Raw genomic sequence first — 19,071 nt, 5'->3', positions numbered from 1 at the left:
CATTCAAAGACTACGGTGATATAGGAAAACACAATACACAGATGGATGATAGGATTAGCAGAGGTGAGGCCCCATTGACTAATTAGGAAAGGATAGGAAAGGGGCTGATGGTGGCAAGAGAAAAACCCTACAAAAATCCAAATACCTGATAGTACAAAAAGTCCAACTCCGTCCAACTCCGTCCAATATCAGGTGCTCTTGTCAAACCAATGAACAGAAAACAGGAACAATTACAAATTCAAAAAGCAACAAACACTTGGACTTATAGGAGAAATACTCCAAACATAGCTGCAGGGAGCTTCCCAGCTAAGCAACAGAGAGGGAAGATTCCTGCATGCAAATGGACTGACAACCACAGTATATGACAAACCCAGATAAGAACAAAAAGAACAAAACAACATAAGAAAGAACAAAGAACTTATCTGGGGTAGATGTGGTCTGGAGCAAGATGAGAAGGTTGGTAAACTAAAGAACAAATGACAACCGGCTCAGACTGCTAGCTGACCAAGGTTTAAATAGGCAGAGAGTTAGCAATGGAAATGCCCATTGCTCCAGCACACCTGGTCTCTGTCCAAAACATTCCTGGCCACAAGAGGGAGCCTCACAGCAGCAAAAGCATAACTGACATTCACAACACCCATGTTTATGAATGAGTTCAAAACGAGACATAGATTGGACCTCTGCCATTTTTCAAAGAATTGCTGTTTGTACCCTTTATTGAGGAATTATTATTGGAGAAATTCAACTTTTGTAAGATAGTTGTTTAACACTAGAACTACTGGACTCGTGACACCTATATAGAAATACATAGTGCAAAGTAGTCAAAATGACTACCTCAGTAGTTCTAGTGTTAAATGAGTACAGTTGCACCGAATTCTGGTGAACTGACAGTTTGGAATATTAGTGAGCCATGATGGTAAATGACAGCTTGTAATGGGTATATAGCTCTTTGAATCAACCTCCTTACCAAAGCACTTGGTAGCCAGTCAGTTTTTGTCAACAAAAATAGTGAGGTCCAGAAATTTTACACTGGAAGTGCTGGTAAAGAGTGTAAATGCCAAATCCCAATCATTACAATTGATGTAACTTAAAAAAGTGGTTACGTTTTCCTGAGAGTTGTCCCAAACAAATAATATGCCATCAATAAAGCAACACCAAAGAACTCTTTAATAGTTGGCCCTCAACAAAAATATGATTTTCTTCCTATTGGCCCACAAATAAATTAGCATAGCTTGGGGCAAACTTAGTCCCCATTTCAGTTCCCCATGTTTGAAAGTAAAACTGGTTAATGTAAATAAAATAATTATCTGTCAGAATATACCAAATACTACTATTATGAATTGAATCTGTGTACCTCAGAGTATTTGGTGAGTTTTTTGAGAAAGTAGTCCGTAGCTTTGTTTAATGACTGTATACAAAGATTTAATGTCTAATGCACCCTCAGTATAGTGCTTCTTCCAAATGACAGAATCCAAAATTTTTAACAGCTCACATTGCAACTCCTAAAGGGGTGACTACCCATCCACTGAGCACCAACGACAGCTTTGGAAGTGTTCATGGTCACTATGACACTCGGCGATTCTATAATTATGTCTTTCGATAACCTAAACGTATCAAATTTCATAATCAAATAAGGTCACTCTATTGTCACCTGGCAGTGCAACATATTGATCGAATCTATAGGAATATAGAATCTGCTCATTATTCTGTTTGGACAGTTAAAATTGTTAATATTTAAGAGAAAAAGGCATTTTGTGTACATAGAAAAAGACTTAGATTTTAGATTTCTGCTTATGAAAAATGGAGATGCGTTAAAAAACGTGTTGCGTTTTATATTTTTTTTCAGTTTATTTTCTAGCTGTAGCCTTGTGACTTGGTGACTAAAAAAGTAAATAAAGAATCAAGGTCTAGCTAGTAGAAAAATGCTCTCAAACCTTGCTCCCATAGAGTACAAAGCATTATATGTTCCTGGGAGCACGTCATATACTCTGTATCATTTAAATAGTCAACAAGATATTTTAGAACTATTTTCATTTTAGTAACTTTCTTTTTTTTCCCAATAGGCCAGAGGAATATCACTGTTTTATCAGTTTACGATCTATGCTAGAAGTCATAAACCGGGCCGTTCAACGACGAGAGATGGAAAAGAAGATTAATGGTCGTATGGAGATCGATGGCGGAAGAGTCTCTCGCTCCAGTAGTGTTATGTCATATCAACAGTTTTCAGCATTTGCAACAAGTATGATATTTCCTGATGAATTGTATCTCAAATTGCATAATGTATTAAAAGATGATAAAAGATTGAAATTAGCCTCTTAGTAATTTATGTATACCATATTAAATTGTCGTTATAGCCTCCAGACATTTGGACAACAGTATTTTCTCTCAAGGGTTTATTAAACAGTTAAAGGGGTTGTCCCAACTTAGGTGACAAATTGCTGATACCTGGAGGTTCCAACACTGTGACCTTCACCAATCCCAAGAACAGGGCTCTGAAGTGTCCCATTTGAATGAAACAATGGCAGTGTACGCTCTCCACCACCCCATATATTGTCTATAGGAATGTCATAGATAGGTCAGTTAAAGCTTGAAAGAAAAATTGTCCAAATAGGGTCTTATCCAATGTATAATATTAAAGAATAACTTAGAGAGGCTCACCTCATGTGGATGTTGTTACGAACCGGCGGCGCCATAGCCGCAAGCAGCCTGCTGCGGTTCCTGTTGCACCCAGGCGCCGGCTGCCGTTCTTGGCCGTGCCTCGGGTCGTCCAGTTGGCTGTTCCTTCCACCACGTCTAAGTGTGGAGAGGCGGCTAGTGCACCGATTTACCACAGCCAGAGTTTAAGCCCGGTGTTTTGCCTAGTGAGCATGCTCAGCCTGATTGTGTTATGTCTGAGACTAAGTCCTCAGTTCAGGCTACTGAGCATGCTCCCACAATTAACCCTAACAGCCTCTTTGCACAGCTACTTGGACTTCGTGCTGTGTCTAAGTGCTGGGATGTGCCTATTGAGCATGCTCAAACTGATAATCTGCTTTCTGAGCCTGTTGCTCAGGCTACTGGGCATGCTCAGGCACTTAGTGCATCAGAGGCTAGGTCCGGTAAGGACCTCAGTGAGCATGTCCGTGAGGTGGCAGGCCCTGATGGGGCAGAGGGTGTCAGGTGTCCTGATGACGTGGCAACTCCGGACTGGCTCGCAGAGGCCCGCCCCTATGATCTGGCACCTCAGTATTGGTCGTCAGACGATGACTGGTGAAGTGTTTGGGGCGTGGCTGCCATGAGGTCATCAATGACGTGGCGGTTCCGGATAGGTCGCATGTGACGTCACTGATGACATGGCACTCTGCTATTGGACCTTGGTGGTTCCACCCTGGGTTTGGGGCGGACCCAGGTTATAAAAGGGGCTGGAGACAGCATGGAGGTGCGCAGTCTTCACTTTTGCTCAGTCAGAGCACACCTCCATGTTAGAGCCTCATTGCGGCATAAGCCTATGTTGGGAAGCGATAGGTAGGGTTAGGCGAACGGTGCCTGTCACGCCAAGATTCGTGGCTCGGCACATCAGGGTCAGGCGCCATGCTTCCCTCCTGCCGTTCCAGTCTTGCTATATCAGCCCAGTGGCGTTAACTGGGCTGCGGCTGCTGTGCTTCCTGTCCGAGTGTGCCCCCTACGCACACGGACAACGCACCTGCTGCGCCACCTGTCCGATTGTGCCTCCTACGCACACGGACAATGCACCTGCTGCGCCACCTGTCCGATTGTGCCCCCTACGCACACGGACAACGAACCTGCTGCGCCACGTGTCCGGTTGTGCCCCCTACGCGCACGGACAGCGTACCCCAGGACCCCTGTGGAGTTAACAGGGTGTTCCTTATCCTCCTCGGCTTCCCGGTCAATGCTACTGGTGTACCCATCTGGCCTGACGTGTCCTACACACACGTGGCCAGTCGAGAGGTGGCCAGAAACGCTAATCGGAGGACCGCTCGGCCTGACGTGTCCTACACACGTGGCTGACAGGGCGCTTTCATGGCGGTCTTCCGGTCAACGCTACCTGGATACCACCCGGCCTGTCGTGTTTCCTGCACACGTGGTTGGTGTAGCGCTAGGTGCACCAAAACGCTAATCGGGTTGTCGTCCGGTCTGACGTGTCCCAATACACGTGACCGGTTCCCAGAGTTCCTGGGTTATCTCAGAGCCATCCAGCTCTATAGTCTCCGCCTAACCCTCAGGTGCCAGCAGCTCCTTTGTCATCTGGAGCACGGTGGGCCCCGACTGGCGATTAGGATATATACCCCCTGGTCCTAATCTGCCGGTTCCCCCGTAACAGTTGTATAGGTCACAACCACCATAAACGCCTGTAGGCTGCCACAGAACCCACGTGGAGATCAAATAATGGAAAGGAGAAAGGGTTAATCTTTTGTGCCGCCACACAGTCCAAACAATATAAGTTATATATGATTTATTGGTCAATGCTGTTCAAAGCCCTCAAGGCTTCTTCATCAGGACAGGCATATGATTGTCCTGATGAAGAAGCCTTGAGGGCTTTGAAACGTGTTGACCAATAAATCATATAATTTACATCATTTGGACTGTGTAGTGGTGCAGAAGATTAACCCTTTCTCCTTTCCATTGATAGATAGCCAGGTGTCATACATGTCTATATGACTGCCAAATATAGCTATGTATGATTGTTTGTCTATTTGTCTGGTCAAATGAGGCAATTCAGAACCCTATTCCTAGGTTTGGTGGGACCTTCAGCAGTCAGCAAGTTGTCTCCTATCCTGTAGGTAATTTTCTAAGTTGGATGAGCCCTTTAACTGTTTTCCAATCTTATGGGAGAAGCTACTGTCTTGAAGATATAATGATGGGTAGGACTTGTAAGCGGCATTTACACTGAAAGGTCATTATGATTGAGGGTTGTTAAAAAAACTCAATTCACGATTATCTTGCAATGTAAACAGGTTGTCAATCACAGGACGTGAGTTTGTCCTGAAGGAGGTGAAAGTATGTCTGAAATGCATTGACCAATAAAATCACAATCAAATTATTGCCTCTATATGTCATTCTTTCACGGCAGTGCTGGGTTAACCCTTTCTACTACCTCCTACAGTTTAAGAAGAGTCACAGTAGCACATTTCCCTTTTTTTCTGTTTTATAGTCCAATATAGTGTCTATTTGTGTTAGATAATAGCTTTATAACATTTTTCCGCTTCATGGATCAGAAAATGTTCCTATTAGGTTTTCTCTGTGTCCTTCTCATTGAAATGTTACAGTTGAAGAGACAAAAGAATCTATTGTAGTTAGATAAAAAGTGCACAAACTATTGTGGTGTGAGGCCCACCTTGTCAGATTGGACGGTTTGAAAAGGCCACAATAGAATTGCAACATAGCACAAATCACAAACATGGAAAAAGATTCAGGGTTCTAAAAATGTAAACATTTTTTCAGTCTATTCTGAAGCTCTGAGTAAAGCTGAAGCCAGACGGTGGCTATACTGGTGCAAACATCACATGTTGTCTCAGTCAAAGCATGGTATTACATCTAGAATCACCAGTTAAAATGCAATTATAGGCTCAACACAATGGGAAACTGTGTCCCTCAGTGCCCTGTGCTATGATATTGGGGGGTGGCAACAGATTGCCTATAATGCCAGATAATGTGTCCACTCTTGCTTCTATATCATGGCCTGACCTGTCTCTGCTGAGCTTCCGCTCTATGACTGAACAGACCAAGCTTACTTCAAATCTGAGCAACTATAAATTCTCAAGACAAATTGGACGATGGTATTACCCCTCCTTCTAACGATTGCATTTATGTAAGGTGGTCTTTGCTTCAGGGTTAGGTATTATGAGTTACAGGCTTATTTCGACCACAAATACTCAAATGTATATAAACCGTGGTATTTATAAAATATTTGATCTTGCTTTCGTCTAATTCAGGTCCTGTTCCAAGTCTAAAAACTGGTAACAGTGCAAACAGAAATAAGAAAGTCATCTCCACTAATCCTGTCCTTGCTGCTGCAAAGGAAAGTCATGTATTGATAGTCGATTCACTACAAGATGTCATTGGCCCGAGAATGATTGGTGATGTAAGTAGCAGAATGTCGGACTGATATTAGAAATTCTGAAACATGGCCAAAGAAAACATACTTTTAAAAGGCGGCCAAGGATTATGCAAACTAGGATGATTAGTCCAAGAGGCCCCCCCATGGGTTGGGCAGCATCAATCAGCTGTCAGGGTTCTTTTAAGATTGTTACATCTAATGTTTAACTCCAGTTGTAAAGAAAGAGCAATTTTGTTTTTACTTTTTAATCTGTATTAGAAAAATGACATCTAGTATCATATACAGTATATTCGCACTGAGACCTTCAATTTCATTTTCCTTTAGTTTTTATGAAGTAACTTATGAAAAGGAGTACTAAAATTATGCTCTGGTTAATTTTTGTAATAGACATTTATACTGGTTGTTTCTTCATGTATCTGTAACAGAGCTTCAGATCCTGCCTGCTTTTACCCAGCCATATGGGTTTTAAAGGGAATATCTCACCCTTTTGCATTTTTTAGTTATTAATATGAGCATACAGGTAGCATAAAAATGAAATTAGCCATACCTGTATGCTTCCTGGAAGAGGGGTCATTTTGCAAAAATTCTCTTATATGTCTTCTATCTTCCAGGCTATGTGGCGTGTGCTGCCCAGAAGATAAGCCTGCATCCAGTCTTCATTTTACAGGATTCCTCCCCCCCTTCTCTTCAGGGTCCCTGTGATGTTATGTGCGTGGCTGGAAATCCTGCACATTATGCCGACCGGCTCTCCCCTACACTGTGAAGCAGCAGTGACTCCCCGGGGAAAAGACACAGCAAAATTGAAGATTTACGGCCATGCACTTGACGTCACAGGGGCACCAGGAAAGAGAAGGGGAGGGGGAATCCTGTATAATGAAGACTGGAGGCCAGCTTATCTTCTGGCTAGCACGCGCCCCATAGCCTGGAAGATAGAAGATTTAGGCCTTGTGTGCACACTGTGTTTTTTCCCACTTTTTTGCATGTTTTGCTCCCAAAACTGCATGCATTTCCTTCCCCAGCAAAGTCTATGAGATTTCATTTTTGCTGTCCGCACGTTGCAGCTTTTTTTTGGCTGTGTCTTTGTGGTGACCACAGAGATGCAGCATGTTAATTCTTTCTGTGTTTTTGCAAGCGGTTTTGAGCCTTACCAGTCAATAGATTTGACTTAAAGAACGGACTGAGCAAAAACGCTGTAAAAAACGCAGTAAAACGGGGCATAAAATGCATGCCAAGGGAGTGTTTTTGAGACCAAAAACATGCATCTTTGTGATCGCCACAAAGATGTAGCCTGCGCACATAGCCATAAAAGGATTTTTGCCAAATGACCCCTCTTCCAGAAGGCATACAGGTATGGCTAATTTCACCTTTAATTAAAAAAATGCAAAAGGGTGACAGATTCCCTTTAATGGTGTGCCATCAAGATAATCCCATTTCTAAATGTAGACCCAGCTGTAAAAAACAGGTTCTTCAATTGTCCCCACTTATCACTACTCTGGCATACAATATTTCTTCTAGGAAGGGAAATAATTATTTATTTTCTTTAAGGAGACTAATTTTGGTACCTACAGAAATGCAAGAAGCAGGAATCATACAGTATATAGATGGGGGTTTAAAATAGCTAAAAGGATATTACTACAGATGTCTTTTGGGCAGCTCATTGCAATGCAGGTCTCATTAGTCTCCTTACTTTCTAGTTTCTACCGTGTTTAGCCAAAAATAAGACCTACTCCGAAAATAAGCCCTGGAAGATCTGCCTTTTCGAAGTACGGTGACAAGCAATAGGGTAACAATGTTTTGAACTTTTGACTAGCGGTGACATGACAAGAATCTGCAAAGCTAAACATATGCCAAATAATTGTGTGGCACCCCAGTGGTCGTGGGAGCCACAGTGCCATTGCTCTCTTCACGTGTAGGACAGTGTTCTGCCTAGAAGCAGCGGGTAAGATCTCAATGTCAAGTACCATTGCACACAATACTTCGTGACTCAGACCAGAAGGGGGAGCTCAAGTCCTGGTTGGGACGAGCCTCCCCTGTGCATTCTGGAATGGGAAGGGGTTAGTCAGGGAAACAGAAAGTGAAACGGTAGAGCCCTGGAGGAGAGGAAAAAAAACAGTCACTGTTAAAGAGCTGTCTGAAAGCTCTCCAGAGCCGAGCGCATTGTACAGGACACCGAAGTTCTAGATTACTGGGTACTAAAGACTCTGCACGTCAGAGAGGGACATAGCACTAAGCAACCATGAACCGGGGTCCCCAAGTGCCTCAAGCCATGGGGATCCGACATCCAAAGCGCATAAAGGAAGGCATCCAACGTACCTGGCAAAGAGACATTCCTCCCTGCTACCAGGCTGACTGGACCACAGTAACCTCGTGACTACAACCTGTTACCAGTAAAGGTAAAAAAGAACACTACCAATCTGTGTCATCTGGTTACTGTCGGCGCCCTCAGTCTTACACTTCAATGTCCCACTACTACTTCCATCATCCTCCCTGGGGCCTGCTCCACCGGTGGGGAGCGATACCATCTTGGCAACTATTACCATCCGCCCTGGATGACAGCAACAGAGGCGGCGGCTAATCCCTGACCACATACCGCAGGTGGCGTCACGATAATCATCCCCAAACATTCACCTCCTTTCCCCTTTTATTGTGGACACCTCGGGGCACGAAACCGGGCAGGCCACCGCGTCATCCCATACTTCCACACTGGCCCGGTGACGAGTAACAAGTACGAGACTAGACCTGAACCCCTTGCCCCCTGGGTGCTAGTTCTGCAAGTTAAATCAATGTATGAGATAGCCAAGATGATTGTCTATAAAATGAAGATAGTCTCATGCTCAAATCTGTAGTGGACGGTGAGATATGGAGCCTGAAACTCAAAAGATCAAAACATTGTTACCCTTTTACTTGTCAATGTATGTTTAAAATATAAGCCCTATTCCAAAAAAGCCCTTGTTGTGGATTATCATACTAATAGAATCCTGAAGTAGGTCTTGGACAGCCTTTTCAGTATATGTAACTGTTATTGGTGTACATTGCCCGATTGTGTTGCTGTAAACCCTAGAAGTTTGTAGTCGCACACCTGTTAGTAAATGGAAAGTGAATATTCATCCCTTCCCCGCCCATAATCCCGTCCATCCCTCTGCTGGCATCATTGACTGTTAATTATGTTAATGAAAAAATGAATATTAGTCACCCCTTCCCCAAGCCATATTCCTGCCCACCCCTCTACCAGCGTCAGTGATTGGAACTTGTGTTAATGAAAAAGTAAATATTCAGTCCCTTCCCTCGCCCACTCCTCTGTGCTGGTGTCAGTCAGACTGTTGTATTATTGCACGACAATTGCATAGCAATGCTTGCACTGACTGGTGACTCTCCTCACCTGAGCATGACAGCTGCATAGAAATACACACTGATACGGTTGGGGGAGAAGAGCCGCCGGCCAGTGCAAGAATTTCAATGTGATCCTCAGGCGGTAATGATGCAGTTTGAGTGAATCACTGATGCTGGGGCAGAGGGTGTCATCGGAAGGGCACAATAGAACCATTAGAACATTATTTTTGTTAATCGCTGGCCTGTTTGACTATGTAAATGCATACTGGCTATAGTTCGCTTTTATACATTTATTCTTAACTTTTTCTACCCAATTTTTTTTTAAACTGTTCATATACTTTTTTTTTTTTACAGAATTATTTGTTGTTTAAACAAATTGTTGGAGATGTGTTTTCGGGAATGTACGACCCATCAGATACCAAACAGATTCTTCAGAAGGAAATTGAAAGAGCCATTTTGTTGAAATCAGAAGAAAATAAATTGTTTCCCCATTCTCCGTGGCTCAGTAAAGTCAAACAGCTATTTAATTTATCACTAGTAAATTCTGGTAGGTTTGTAAAATGCATCTACAGAAATTTTTTTATTGATTTATTTATTTTTAAATCCTCAATTGTGTAGTTAATGAATCTTAATGGAACATTATTATTAATGTTTAGTATAAACAACATCTAATTACATTAATTATAAAAAATATGGCTTTGAAATTGTATACTGAAATGTATAAGCATCTTATGACTTATGAGTGTAGTTAGGTTCTTCAGTTTTTCATTTCCAGCTGATATTTCGATAGATTTCCCTCAATGGGCCTTAGTTTGCTGACGTGCAAGTCAGTCTATAGTATGTGAGAGGTATCACAGCCATTTGGTATCAGTATGAAACATGCATATTCCAGGTTCATGGAATGGAGCCATGTGGGTAACTTATGTAAGTGTGGTCCTTAAAATCAAAGCATGGCAACTGACTAAGATCCAGGTCTATGTTCTGCTCTGTCTTCAATATATGCAATGACTCAACTTAAGGCCCAGTTACACGCAATGACGTATATAACGATATATCGCCGGGGTCACGGATTCCGTGACGCACATCTGGCATCGTTAGCAACGTCGTTGCGTGTGACATCAAGGAACGACCGTTAACGATGGAAAATTCTCACCTTATCATCCATCGTTGACACGTCATTCCTTTTAAAAAAATTGTTGATTGTAGAGGGCGCAGGTTGTTCGTCGTTCCCGAGGCAGCACACATCGCTACGTGTGACTCCTCGGGAACGACGAACTGCAGCTTACCTGCAGCCGCCGGCAATGCGGAAGGAAGGAGGTGGGCGGGATGTTACGTCCCGCTCATCTCCGCCCCTCCGCTTCCATTAGGCGGCTTCTTAGTGATGCCGCTGTGACGCCACACGAACCGCCCCCTTTAAAACGAGGCAGTTCACCGGCAACAGCGACGTTGCTCAGCAGGTAAGTATGTGTGACGGGTCCGAGCGATGTAGTGCGCCACGGGCAGCGACTTGCCCGTTACGCAAAAGCGACGGGCGCGGGTGCGTTCACCAGCGATATCGCTAGCGATATCGCTGCGTGTAACACCCCCTTTAGTGTACTGCGTGTAATACATTTCAACTTTTCCACTTTACTGTATGCCATACATTTTTTACATATTTATTTTATATCAATACAGGTGTAGTAGTTGCAGGACCACCGGCTTCTGGAAAAAGTTCATGTATTAGTATATTAGTTCAAGCACTTAATCATATACAGGTCTCTAGTGGAGAAGCATCTCATAAAATTGTGAAGATTCATCCGCTAAGTGTTGACAACAGCACTTTGATGTTTGGTGGTCACAATGCATCCCATATGTGGCAGGATGGAGTCATCAGCTATTTGTGGAAGAAGGCAATACGGGTAAGGAAGCAATTTAGGAGACCTGAAAAGGTGGCACAGTGGGTCTATGGCAATATACTGTATAACGTGTGATGTGATATGACTGTGCAGTGTGCATAAGGATGTGATTAGATGTTACATATTAAATGGATACTAGTCATCTTTCATGTGCTTACCTTTGCTCATGCCTATAGTATTAACTAAAATGTCTATCAAAATGTTTATACTTCTAGAATCACTGTAATTCATGGCTCTGGTTTGATGGACCTCTGAATAGCAGCTGGGCTGACAACTTCAACAGTGTGCTTGGCCCAGAGAATGTGAGTAGAGAATCTAATATCACCAAACATAAAACATACAGATATGAAAGGGGTGTGACAGTTTGCCTGTAATGAGACAATCCATCCACCTCCAAACTGTGACATATCAAGATTAGAGATGGACAAACACGCAATGTTCTGATTTGGCAGATCCAACTAGACTTAAAAGAAAAGTCCGGTTCGGGAAAGGACTTGAACCCCAACTTGAGCCTGGACCCCGAACCTCATATAAGTCTACGGGGATCCAAACTTGTGTGCTGTAAAATGGTGTCAGTAAGGGCTATGGGTCTGCAAAAGTATGCAAAAGGGGGATTAAGGCAGGACAGTTACACTTACAGAGTCTTCACACGGCTGTCTCGCTGCTTCTGGGTTTGCTCATTAAATCTCATGAATTATCATTGCTTCCCCCTTCCATTCTCTGTAACAGCGTCTGTGATTGATTGCAGTCAGACTGCTTGTGTGCCGGCATCTGTGATTGGTTGCCCTCACAGTAGAATCTGTTTCCCCGAATTGGAGAGTAAGAATAAATAAATAATTTGAAAAAAATCTTGTATGGTCCCCCATATTTTGATACCTAGCACCGATAAAGCACACAGCTTGAGGCTGTGTGTATTATCTTAGCTGTGTATCAAAATATGAGGGACCCCATGCAGCTTTTTTAAAAATTATTTAAATAAATCATTTTAAAAACCAGCATATGGGCCCCCAATTTTAATTTAAAGCCAACAGCTGGGGGCTGGTATTCTCAGGCTGGGGGTGCCTATGGTTTTTGGGTCCTCCCCAGTCTAAAAATAGCAGTTTGCCATTACATGTGCCAATCCTGTGCTTTACGCATCTCATCCCAATTGCCCTGGTGCGGTGGCAATTGAGATAATATAAGGCGTTAATGAGAGCTGTAATTTGTCAAAAAAATCACAGCTATCATCAAGCCCGAGATTACTAATGGCTAAGGGTCTATGAGACCCCCCCATTACAAATTGTGTAAGTACAATAAATAGAACAGATCTGGTGCAGAAAGTTGTTGCGGAAATGTCTGCACCAAATCTGCATCTCGTGGCAGGTTGGGAAAGGGAGTGTGCTTCCTCTCCCACCTGATCAGGACCCTCCAGATGTGAGTAAGGGGTACCTATATTTGCCATGGCAAGTCAAGTTCAAATGGTGACCTCTCAGTTACTCGACTACAGTGGCCTGTTAGCACTCCTTCCATCCCTTTATGGCTAAGCAGTACTGTACAGCCACATATGGGGTATTGCCACATTGAGCAGAAATTGTGTTACACATTTCTGTGCTATTGTTAACCATTGTCTGGTATGAAAATATAAAATCGAGGACTAAAACAAAACTTTTGTGGTAAAAATGGAATTATTTTTTCTTCACTGCCCAATGCTATAAAATTGTGTGACACACCTTGTGATGTCAATATGATCACTGCACCCCTAAATTAAATCATAAGGTCTATTTTGTAAAACGAGGTTCTTCTGTTTTGGCACCTCAGGAGCCCTGCCAATATGACATAGCACCGGCAAGCCATAACAGCAAAATCTATACTACAATATGGCGCTCCTTCCTGTTTGAGCTTTCCATTGTACCTGATAAGTACTTCCAATTACATGTAGGGTATTGGCACACTCAGGTGAAATTACACAACAAACTGTATGGTCTAATTTTTTCCTATTACCCATTCTAAAATGTAAAAACTTGGAGCTAAAAACATTTTAGTGTTAAAAATGTAATTATTGTTTTTCACCACACAATGGTATAAAATTCTGTGAGGCAGATTCATCCATCGTAGGTCCTTGATGCGTTCAACCGCAGGTCCTCTCATTCCCCAGCATCCCAGGTCACCGGAGCAGTACGGTATCACCGGATGTTTGTGTGGTGTGTGCGTACCACCACAGGTCATCGATACATTACACTGCAGGTCGTCGTGTTCCTTAGCGTCCTGATCTGGTGTGTATCATTTCAGGGTCTGTCTTCTTTTTTTTAGGGATGTCTGTTTTCTTTAATGAAATGTCCTGCAGTGTTCTTTAACTTTTTAGCTGCATAGACACTTCATTATTGAATTGCAACTAGGGCTTATTTTCGGGGTAGTGCTTATATTTAAAGGGACCAGGTTTTTGCTCCCCCATCTGAGAGCAGCATAATGTAGAGACAGAGACCCGGATTCCAGCGATGTTTCACTTATTGAGCTGCTTGCTTTCAATTTGATAAATCACTCTTTTCTCTGCTGCAGATCTGGCAGTTATTTGAATGTAGCGCTGGACTACTCGGCAGCAGGCTAAGTAGTCGTCCTCTAATTGTAATCTCCTGCTAATTGAATAGGGATTTTAAAAAAGCTACACTACGCAGTCCAGTAAGTGACACATTGCTGGATTCAGGATCTCTTTTCCATTCTCCTGCTGTTCTCAGATTAGGTGGCAAGGACATAGTGACAGTCCCTTTAAGCCTTATTTCGAAAAAGCTGAAAATTCTGCTGGGGCTTATTTTTGGAGTAGGGCTTATTTTTGAGGAAACACAGTAACATCTCAGTGGCTCTGCCCAATATTATACAATTCTGTGAAACGCCTGAGGGTGAAAAATGCTCAGTACACCCTTAGATAAATTCCTCGAGTTGTAGTTTCCAAAATGGGCTTGCTTGTGGGGGTTTCTGCTGTTTTGTTATGTCAGGGGCTCTTCAAATGTGACAAGGTATCTGTAATCTATTCTAGCCCAAATGGCGTTCCAAAATTCAAATAGCACTCTTTCCCTTTCAAGCCCTGCTGTGCGCCCCACACAGTTGTTTTCCATCACAATTGTGATAAATTTTCACACTTGGGAAAATTTTAAATTTGGGGCCAACGCCAACATGCTCAATGTTTCATATCTCAATGTTATAAAATTATGTGAAGCACCTGTGGGTTTAAGGCATTCACCAGACTTCTAAATAAATTTCTTGAGGGGTGCATTTTCCAAAATGAGGTCATTTGTGGGGGGTTCCACTGTTTAGGCACATCAGGGTCTCTTGTAAATGCAACATGGTGTCCACTGCCAATTTAAGCCAATTTTGTGCTCCAAAAGTCAAATGGCACTCATTCCCTTCTGAGCCCTGCCATGCACTCAAACAGTAATTTTCCACCCCATATGGGGTATCACTGTACTTTGAGGGGTGCAGTTTATAAAATAACTTTTGGGTATTTTATGTCACATAGTCTCTAAAAATCACTTCAAATGTCATGTGGTCATTAAAAAAATTGTTTTTGTAAATTTTGCTGGAAAAATGAGAAATTACTTTCAACCTTTCTAACTTTCTAACTGCCTAACAAAAACAAATATGTTTCAAGGTTGGTGCTGATGTCAAATAGACATGTGGGAAATGTTATTTATAAACTGTAACATAACTCTGGTTTAAGGACATAAAATTTAAAAGTTTGAAATTTGCGAAATTTAAAGAAAAAAAAAAAAAATATTAGCCAAAATTCTGGTATTTTCACAAATTAACTTTAAAAATGTCATCCTAAATTTACCATTAACATGAAGTACAATATGTCATGAAAAAACAGTCTCAGAATCAATGGGATCTGTTGACAGACATCAGTAGTTAGGGGTTCATTTTTGGACATCTATGGTTTGATTTCTTTGCCTGTGTAGATCGGATGGGTTTGTTTCCGACAATTACCGAAATTCATGCACCTTTAGAAATATATTTACTTAAAAAATTGGTAATTTGTTCAATACCTATTTCACCCGCTGTACATCTATATACTGTAGATAAATATGTCTACATATATACATATGTTTTTATTTTCTTAGTTTCTTCTCAAATTCGATGGCATATGCCAGTTTTGATTGTTACATCTGTTCTAGCTCGTGCAATGCAAAAATTTTGCATTCACTGTACTTGTTATATGATATGATGTAAAGTTATGGCTGCATACATGATGGAATATATGACTGTATACTTAAAAATGTAATGTTTAAAAAAATATATGATATGATTATTGGTTTATAATTTTATTTTCATTGTTTTTATTATTTTATCATTATTTTTTTCTAGGTTTTACAGCTAAACAATGGGGACTACTTGGAACTTCCAAAAAATTTGAAAATAATTTTTGAAACAACTGACTTACAAACAGCTTCACCTGCCACCCTGACAAAAGCCGTGAGTGCTACCATTTATTGCTATTCTTTATAAGCCTTTCTTGAACTTAAAGAAAGTGCTCAGATTTTATTATTTGTTATATTTCAGGGGGTATTATATATTGAAAGTGAAGCACTTGGGTGGAGACCCCTGTCTAAAATTTGGTTAGATGGAAGAAACCAACAAGAAAATGCTGTAAGTTTAATGAGAATAAAATGTATTGGTTTTTACATTACAAAAAAAGCCATCCGCTAAGGGCCATTTCACATCTCGGATCCGGCACACATGCAGTGCTGTGACTTTCATTTACAGTGGAAGCGCGACACCATGTGGAGACATGTGGTAGTGTATAAAGCACACAACCGCATGGTGTCGCGCTTCCACTGTAAATGGAAGTAACTGTATTGCATGTGTGCTGGATCCGGCTTCCGGCAAAATACCGGAGATGTGAAACAGCCCTAAGATGTACAATTGTAAGGATGCACTGCTATGTTGGCACACAATCTTATCTTTAGAGTATGGATGCTATATTATCACCCTGGGCTACGTTATATTCTTTATACAATTAAGGGACTCTAAAGGGCACTTTACACGCTGCGATATCGCTAGCGAGCGTACCCGCCCCCGTCGGTTGTGCGTCACGGGCAAATTGCTGCCCGTGGCTCACAAGATCGCTAACACCCGTCACACGGACTTACCTTCCCTGTGATGTCGCTCTGGCCGGCAATCCGCCTCCTTTCTAAGGGGACGAATCGTGCGGCGTCACAGCAACGTCACACGGCAGGCGTCCAATAGCCGAGGAGGGGCGGAGATGAGCGGCTGGAACATGCCGCCCACCTTCTTCCTTCCTCATTGTCGGTGGACGCAGGTAAGGAGATGTTCGTCATTCTTGCGGTGTCACACATAGCGATGTGTGCTGCCGCAGGAACGACGAACAACATTGCACATGCAGCAGCAATGATATTTGGAAAAGGAGCGACGTGTCAACGAGCAACGATTTTTCACATTTTTTAACTCGTTGATCTTCGCTCCTTGGTGTCACACGCTGCAATGTCGCTAATGGCACCAGATGTGCGTCACTAACGATGTGACCCTGACGATATATTGTTGCGATGTCGCAGTGTGTAAAGCACCCTTAAGGCTATGTGCACACATTGCAGATTTGGTTCCAGAAATTTCTGCACCATTTCCATATCTCTTGGCAGGAATAACGTAGAGGCAAAACTGCAAATTTTGCCAAAGATTTTGGCTGTGTTTTTGTTATGGTTTTTTGGTGTATCAATGCTCTACAATACATGTTTAAATAAAATTAGTTTCATTCACTAGAAAAGCAGCAAAAATGCAGCTGTTGTGTTTTTGTAACGTTGCACTCATTGATTTCAGTGGTGAAAAAATGCTGTAAAAACTGAATTGACAAAACGTCTTTAAAAAATGCAGCAGTTTTCCATTTTAGTCAGGAAAAAAAAGCAAGTGTCTGTGCGTGCATGAGATTTCTGAAATCTCATCGGTTTCGGTTTTGCTGGTACTGCAAAAAATAGCTTTTAATTTGCATAAAACTTATGTGAAAATGCTGCAAAAAACGCAGCAAGAACGCAAACTGTGAACTAGCCTATAGATCCATTTACACTGGTTGACCAGGGGCTATAACTGAACACCAATCTGCTACTTGTTGCTAATCAGTGGTCATTTTATAGCCTGACTACACAGATGTGCTGCGCTATACTATTTCACTGAATGTTGTGTAATAGATTTCTCTGTTCATAGGATGCTTTTTGGCAGTGCAAAAGATCATTTTACCTGGCACTCAAGCAAAATGGCAGCCTTTTTAGACTGCAAGATTACCATGAATGAGTGTCCATATGAATGTACGTTCACAATAATTTTGCAATATAATTGAACCTTCTATATAGTCTACTATCAGCTTCTGAGAAAGTAATTCCAGTTTAATTTCATACCCTGTTATCGCTTTTTAGAAAATGATGCATCATAACAAAAAAAAAACACAGCAAAATGCTAGTATTTCTGCTAGTAAGACAAATTTATTTACTAATTATAACTTCTGATAAGCGATGAGCGAACCCGGAATGTAAAAGTTGGGATCCGCTCAGGATACCAAGTATCCGTGCACCGACCCTGGGCCTAGAGTTCTCAAGGAACTCCAGGTAACTATCCAGATCCAGTTAAAAAAAAGAAAGAAAAAAGGAATAAAACAGGAGCATTATACTTACCGAGATTCCCGCATGGCTGTAAAGGAACCGTCACACATAACGAGATCGCTAGCGAGATCGCAGCTGAGTTACGGTTTCCGTGACGCAGTAGCGATCCCATTAGCTATCTCATTATGTGTGACATCTACCAGCGATCAGGCCCCTGCTGTGAGATCTCTAGTCGTTGCAGAATGGTCCAGGCCATTTTCTTCAAAGGCGATGTCCTGCTGGGCAGCACACATCGCTGTGTTTGACACTGTGTGACAGGGTCACAGTGACTGCTGAGATTGTTATACAGGTCGCTACTGCGACCTGTATCATTCCTGCATCGTTGGTAAGATCTGACTATGTGACATCTCACCTGCGACCTCCCAGCGACTTACCAGCGATCCCTATCAGGTCGCATCGTCTTCGGGATCGCTGGTAAGTTGTTGTGTGTGACTGGGCCTTTACACTACTTCAAGGGCCACTCATAACCCTCATGCATATGCACTGCAGTCCCAGTGTCTGTGATTGTTTCCAGTCAGATCGCTCCCCCACCCTGTGTGACAGCATTTCTAACTGCTTGGAATCACTGACATGCTGTGTGTGTGTGTGTATAGTGGTGTAAAAATAAAACAATTGGCGTAGGGTCCCCCCATATTATGAACCCAGCACAGATAAAGCATATGCATAGGCTGCAGTCCCCAGCCATGTGCTTATCTTGGCTGTGTATCAAATTAAGAGGGACCCCATGTGGCTTTCTTTAAAAAAAAATATTTAAATAAATAATTTTAAAAAACAACGTTCAGTCCCCACTAATTTACACCAATAGCTGGGGACTGGTATTCTCAGGCTAGCAAGGCCCATGGCCCGGATATCTGCGAGTTCGCCCATCACTACTTTTAATTTATTATTATAACATATTTTCATACAATATTCATATTTCCTGTCAGAAATTCAAAAGGTTGGATTTTAGGAAAAAATGTTATCAGGAAGGATCTGATCGAAAAAGAAAATAACTTAATTATCGGTGGGGATTACACCATGGGGAAAGCAGTGATCCAAAAAATGAGGCACAGAAACCCTGAAACTTGAGATAACTTGTATAACTTGTTATTTTGGGACCTTCATAGATCATGTCAAAACATAACTCATGGCACTTAGTATGAATTTTTTT

At 42.1% G+C, this 19,071-nt stretch overlaps 1 protein-coding gene across 1 annotated transcript in view; it reads left to right on the top strand.

Annotated features, from left to right (window-relative positions):
• The window catches only part of LOC142297246 (dynein axonemal heavy chain 5-like), a 460,910-nt gene that overhangs the window by 256,249 nt on the left and 185,590 nt on the right, over positions 1-19,071 (top strand). The window contains exons 49-55 of the mRNA XM_075341502.1: positions 2,064-2,239; positions 5,934-6,082; positions 9,743-9,935; positions 11,063-11,286; positions 11,499-11,585; positions 15,619-15,726; positions 15,814-15,900. Coding sequence (XP_075197617.1) covers positions 2,064-2,239; positions 5,934-6,082; positions 9,743-9,935; positions 11,063-11,286; positions 11,499-11,585; positions 15,619-15,726; positions 15,814-15,900 — 1,024 coding nt within the window. The remainder of the gene's footprint in view (positions 1-2,063; positions 2,240-5,933; positions 6,083-9,742; positions 9,936-11,062; positions 11,287-11,498; positions 11,586-15,618; positions 15,727-15,813; positions 15,901-19,071) is intronic.

The sequence above is a fragment of the Anomaloglossus baeobatrachus genome, chromosome 3, assembly GCF_048569485.1.
Source record: "Anomaloglossus baeobatrachus isolate aAnoBae1 chromosome 3, aAnoBae1.hap1, whole genome shotgun sequence".
NCBI classification, from domain to species: domain Eukaryota; kingdom Metazoa; phylum Chordata; class Amphibia; order Anura; family Aromobatidae; genus Anomaloglossus; species Anomaloglossus baeobatrachus.
Note: the sequence above shows the minus strand (reverse complement) of the source record. Positions and strands in the feature narration are given on the sequence as shown.